The sequence below is a fragment of the Malus domestica genome, chromosome 16, assembly GCF_042453785.1.
Source record: "Malus domestica chromosome 16, GDT2T_hap1".
NCBI classification, from domain to species: Eukaryota; Viridiplantae; Streptophyta; class Magnoliopsida; order Rosales; family Rosaceae; genus Malus; species Malus domestica.
In genome coordinates, this window is record NC_091676.1 from 15,329,098 (window position 1) to 15,335,234 (window position 6,137).

The window sequence follows — 6,137 nt, forward strand, 5'->3', positions numbered from 1 at the left end:
CTAAATTTAAAAGCTTGCCTAAGTTTATTTCTAAATATCAAAGCAAAACCTGCCTCAATCAACCACAGTAAGAGCAACATTCTCTAAGCAAAGAATCGAAAACCCAAAAAACCAAGCCCAGAAACATTCAATCATTCTTCAAAATATGACCAAATTATAACTAAGCATAAACATCCAGAACACTTTCAAAATCCATAGCAAATATTAAAACTAGGAATTAAAACAAAACACCGATTGAGATCAATTTCGATACGAAAGCGATAGTAATAACATAAATTGAAAAAGGGGCAATACTCTCAACGGTAGGACTTCTGGAACCTGGCTCTGGCACCGCGACCACCGAACTTCTTGGGCTCGCAGCGCCGGGGATCAGCGACGAGGAGAGTCCTGTCGTACCTGACCAGGATGTCCTTGATCTCCTTCTTGCTCTGCTCGTCAACGTACTTCTGGTAAAACGCCACAAGGGCCTTGGCGATGCTCTGACGGATGGCGTAGATCTGGGAGGTGTGGCCCCCGCCTTTGACTCGGATCCTCATGTCGACGCCAGCGAAGCGCTGTCGTCCGAGCAGCAGGATCGGCTCGTAGGCCTTGAATCGGAGGATCTCAGGCTCGACGAGCTCGATTGGGCAGCCGTTGATCTTGATCAGGCCGCGTCCACGCTTGCAGTAGGTCACTGCCACCGCCGTCTTCTTCCGACCGAAGCATTGCACGGACTCGATAGCTGGGGCAGCCATGGCGTTGCTCTCTAGGGTTTGGGGTCTTCTCCTGGGGGCTCTGTGTGTCTGCTCGCTATGAGCTTGGAGGCGCGAGACGGAAGTGTGAGAAATCTTAAATGAGAGAGAGATATAGGGTTTTTGGTTGATTGGACGGCTGAGATTGTTTTGTGAAGCAACAGTAAGATGGGTACCGAGGAAAATGTATTTTTTCTGGACTGAGCCATTACATTGTTTCCGTCCGGCCCATCTTTAGAGGCCCATACTTTATGTTGGGTTGTAAAATTATGAATAAATCACACTAATGCATGCAATTTTTAATTTGGATTTTGTGAAACATGGAATATTAATGTATCCATTAAAATTGACCAGATGAGATTTGGAGTGAGTTCAAAAAACCTAAAACTGAAAAAAAACTGAAAACCAAACAAAAAAAAAACCAAACCGAAACTGTCAAACCGAATCGAACCTAATCTGGCCAGTTCGGTTTCGGTTTCGGTTTCGGTTTTTAAGGTTCGGAAACTGAACCAAACCGATATATATTTAATTATTTTTTTCAATATTATAAATAGTTTATTCATACAATCATAACAAAACATAACCTGTTGCCAAGTTGGTTTTAGTGAAGCTTTTCAAGCTGCAGCGCATGGGTTCGAACCTTTATGCCTCTAGGATTTCAGAGAATTTTTAATTTTTTTGAGAAATCAACAAAACCCTTTAACCCTAGCCACTAGTAGTAGCAGCCACACCTATTATTTGTTTCATTCCCCTCTTCTCTCTCTTGTTCCCTGCCTCCATTGTAACCCTAACCTAGTAACCCTCTCGTGCAGCCTGAGCCTCTTCTCTCTCTCTCTCGCTCGGTCTTCAACTTCAATCGCTCTGTCTCTCTCAATCTCTCAAGCGACCTACGAAGGCGCGACCCTTCTCACTCTCAATCTCTCACACCTCGTCCTTATCGTCAGCTTTTTCTTACCGTTTCGAGTCCTGACAGCAAAAGGTTAGCCTCCTCCTCCTCCTCTCTTTCTTTCTCTCGGTCTTCAACTTCAATCACTCTCTGTCTCTTTCAAACTCTCTGTCTCTCTAGGTCTTGAATCCCAGGCGACCCACGACGACACGACAGTCTCTCATACCTCGCCGTCAGCTTCCTCTTGCTGTTTCGAGGAAGTTGGCTTCTTCTTTTGGTACACGGTGAGGAAGTTAAATTCTAATATCACCTCAGCTCACTTAGATTAGATGATTAGACTCTTATACGTTTGCCTTTTTCCGTGATTTATAGCGTATAACTATAGTTTTTTTTTTCTTTTAAACCCCATTAGATTTCCAACTGCTAATAACCTGTTAAAGTTTGGGACTTGATGTGTGCTTTCATAGAACTGGTTCTCATAACCTGTTAAAGTTTGGGACTTGATGGTTGCTGCATTTTGAGCTTATTTTTCTGCTCTGGTGATGAAATTTTGTGTTGAGATCAGCTTGCTTCCCAATTTGCCAATTTCTTATTCATTGGTTCTTTAGATTTTGATGCATATATTTTGCTTAAGTAATTGTAAGCCTTCTGATTTTGTGATGAACATTGATTGTAAGCCTTTTGATTTTGTTTGTCAATATGGAATTAGGGAGTTCTGGAGCATTACACTCTATATGGCTAATAGTAATTGAAAAATATTTTTATATGAATATGGAAAGCATGGACATGGAATTTGGAAGACTTGATTGCAATTGAACTTTGAATGTTTATAGTTTCCATTCTTATGCTTGAGGAGGGACACTCATATATGATTTTTCTATATATTTATATCTTGTTTTTGCAGTACTTGACCCCTACTCCATTGCCATTATGTAAAATTTTGACATGACTAATGTTTCTTGGAGCTCTTGTGAATTTATTTCTTACCTCTTGCCATGACTTTGTTAAAGTTTGGGACTCACATCTTTAACCTTGCTGTAATGTTATGACCTTTGCAGAGACGTGGGTTGAAATTTTGATGGTCATTTCATGTTGGAGAAGTAATCTTCAACAATATTATTCATATTATTTTGGGTGCTTATGTTTCTTAGGACTTTTTTTAGCTATTGGGAAAAAAAAAAACCGAACCGGGCCGAAACCGAACAAAAAAAACCGAACCGAATACAAACCGAACCGAACACAAACTGATTAAAAACTGAACCGAACTGACCCGAACAGTAATTTCGGTTCGATTTTTGGTTTTGGCAAAAAATCGAACCAAACGGAACCGAACCCACCCCTAGATGAGATGTAGATGTCACTTTCTTTTTGGATTACACAACTAAACGAAATGTGGATGGAGCATTCTCAATGCAAACTGAGGATTAAGACGAAAACGTAATGAGAATATTAATAATTTAGGCACATTCGATTAGATTTAAGGGGCATTTAGATCCAGCTTCAAAAAATTAGCTACTTTCGGATTGAGTCCAATTGGATGTCCTTACCAGTTTAGGTCTAATTGATCTCGTCTTATTTCCGTTTTGCCCTTTATAGTAAAAACAAAAATATATTTAAATTTCCTAATTAATGCATTATTTACTCAAATTTGAATTTCAAAAATTGAGTTTTCAACTTCCTCAGTCCACTATTTAAGGAAAAAAGTTAAAAGTAAGTTCATGTCATAAACCCACGACTTAAGTTGAAATGAATGATATTAAAAAAAAGAGAAAATTAGTATCAGATCCCTAGTTTCTAATGTTCATTGACTAAGACATTATCAATTTTTAGATTTTAATCAAAGTCCCTAGCATTAATATATTAATGAATTACATGTAAGTGACATAATTTTTATAATAAAAATTAGTAATTGATTTGGAGTTTTAATACTCACACCCTTATTAATTTTTAATTCAAACATTTCCAAAATATAAAAAATAAAAAATAGAATCTGTACCCATTAATTTTTTATATAAAAAAAATTCAATTTTTTAATCTTATATGTACCCGTTCTTAAATATACCAATTTGTTATATGAAAAATGCACCCTTTCTTTAATATAAAATGTACCCATTTTTTATATAAAATTCATTCAATCTTTTCTGTAATCCATTTTTTAAACTTATACGGGTACATTCTATTTCGTTGATTTGAGAATGTATCCATGTCAAGTTTAATAGAATAAATTTAATAATGTTATTAAGCCTAATATCTTTTTTTTTTTTTGTTTTTGAAAAATGCACCTATGCTTTGGTACAATAATTTTTTGGTTAGTTTTGATGAACGTACCCATGTATATATGTATATATAGATATATATATATATACACAATATATTGGAGAGTATAATTTATCTTTAATATTTTTAATTCTATAAATTATGAGTTTTATTTAAAATCTCATTAATATAAATAACTACAAATTTCATTTTTAATTTAAAAATATAATAACCTACATAGAAATTAATTATTACATTAATGTTAGGGATTTTAATAAAAAACTAAAAATCACAAAGGTTTCAGTCAAAAAACATTAATAGTTAGGGATTGCATCCAAAGTGTCCCCTTAAAAAAAACTATGATATAGGTAGAATATGAACAAAAACTTATGATATAGATAAACTATGAACAAAGACCTATGATATAGGTAGATAAATACTTTTACTTTGAATTAGAACATCAAGAAATAATGTGTGTATGCACTCCATGATATAAGGTGGACAGAACAAGATAATCTATGATATAGGTAGATAAGCATATTTAATTTGAGATAGATTATCAATAATGTGTGATTGGTAGGTAAACCAACTTATCTATGATACATGTAGTATAAAACACACAGGTAGACTAGAAAAAATTGTGATATATAAACACCAACAAGATCCATGATGAATAAAAAGATGATTTATGCTTTCTTACACGGTCAGAATTTCAGATTTGAGGTGATTTGACTCGGCTCTGTGTCGGTGGGATTCGCATATCTGGTTTGCATATACCTGGTACTTTATGGGTAGGTGGGGGAATATTTACTCCACAACCGTCATACGAAATCATCAGATGTAATTTATGGATAACTCCATATCTGGTAGCTTCGGCAAGAAGATGAGGAGTAAATGCTGCCTAATAGCTCCAACAATTAATGAGGTGAAGATGGATACAACTACTTCTGGATCCGAAATTAAAAGCTCTAGGAGTTCATTTTTCACAGGGATAAGGTATTTTCCAACAACAATTTTGTGTGTGGTCTTTGTATTCGGAAAACAAACAAAACAGAGAGGAGCTGAGAGGAAAAGTAAAAATAACCATTCAAAAGATCATTTGGGTAGGGCCTCTACAATCCATCTCTCGTACACCTTTGTACAAGTGGTTTAAGGCATAGGTCATAGCGAGGGACATATGGCACATCAGGATGTTGATGAATTGGTGGTTCACTTGGAAAAATCCTTGGAGCTGTCGATTATGGAACATGGGGTTAAACTGGTTGGTGCGGCCCTAGTTAACAGAAATTTGAACAAGTGGGGTGTCAGAAACATTCTTCGGTCCTCTTGGAAAGAGCTTGGGGAGGTTGATGTCAAATGGGTCCAGGAAAATACTTCTATCATAACAGTCCGAGATGAAAGTACAACAGCAAAGATCCTCAACCAGGTACCTTGGCTAGTGATGAAACAAAACTTCTCTGTAAACAGATGGCATCCAGAACTTGCCTTGGAGGAAATAAAGATGGAAATGGTTCCTTTTTGGGTTCAGATTCATGGGGTGCTTCTCTGCCTCACTTCAGAAACTAATGTACGACGTCTCTCTAAGGAAATTGGTGAATTTTTGGAATTTGAGGATCCGTCCAAAGCACGAGGGTTTCTACGGCGAAGGTAATTGTCAATACCTTAAACCCCTTAACCATTGGCTGTTGGCTACCGAGGGAGAATAATAAGGATACTTGGGTGGAATTTCAATATAATAGGTTGCAGGATTTTTGTTTCCAATGTGGGAGAATCAGTCATGCAAATACTGATTGCTTTTTCAAACTAATAAAGGGAGGTACTGCTGGGTTTGGAGAGTGGACCAAGATGGCTTCAATTCAGGATGTGGTGGAATCCCCCAGATCTCTGACTATTGGTGTGGGGGGGAAAGAAGACCAGTAGGTGCAATGAGAACTAGTACGAAGTTAGATACTCAGCGGAGCAGGGCGCAACGGAGTAGGGAGAGAATTGGGAGGGTGGTAGTAGCTCTGTGGGTCTTGGGTCTAATAAAATGGCACAACATACTAACGGAGGAATGAAAAGATGGCACGTGTTGGATAAGTACGGGGAAGAGGCAGAGACATACAAATCTTAGTGGATAATGACTGAAGGCTCTCCTCACATGACCCATCGAGTACTTATGGGCTTTAGGCTTACGAGCTCTCCGTAATCACACATCTTTGCCTTACAACAAAGACATGGGTGCAATCCAACGGTCATGATACAAGAGATTTAGGAGGAGGATG

General features: G+C 37.3%; 2 protein-coding genes across 2 annotated transcripts; one reads left to right on the top strand and one right to left on the bottom strand.

Moving 5' to 3' along the window:
* Positions 1-134: 134 nt before the first annotated feature.
* LOC103445897 (small ribosomal subunit protein uS9) lies at positions 135-880 on the bottom strand. Its single transcript, XM_008384949.4, has one exon. The coding sequence runs from the start codon at positions 732-734 to the stop codon at positions 297-299; it is 438 nt and encodes a 145-aa protein (XP_008383171.1). The 5' UTR covers positions 735-880; the 3' UTR covers positions 135-296.
* Positions 881-5,050: 4,170 nt separating this feature from the next.
* LOC139193014 (uncharacterized) lies at positions 5,051-5,793 on the top strand. The gene is made up of 2 exons (XM_070815972.1): positions 5,051-5,520; positions 5,613-5,793. The coding sequence occupies exons 1-2, from the start codon at positions 5,051-5,053 to the stop codon at positions 5,791-5,793; spliced, it is 651 nt and encodes a 216-aa protein (XP_070672073.1).
* The last annotated feature ends 344 nt before the right edge of the window (positions 5,794-6,137 follow it).

Excerpts from the sequence above, each read along its gene's own strand:
- LOC103445897 (XM_008384949.4), bottom strand. The coding sequence starts at position 734 with ATGGCTGCCCCAGCTATCGAGTCCGTGCAATGCTTCGGTCGGAAGAAG.
- LOC139193014 (XM_070815972.1), top strand. The coding sequence starts at position 5,051 with ATGGCACATCAGGATGTTGATGAATTGGTGGTTCACTTGGAAAAATCC. Across the intron at positions 5,521-5,612 it reads CGAGGGTTTCTACGGCGAAG|GTTGCAGGATTTTTGTTTCC; the intron begins GTAATTGTCAAT and ends TCAATATAATAG.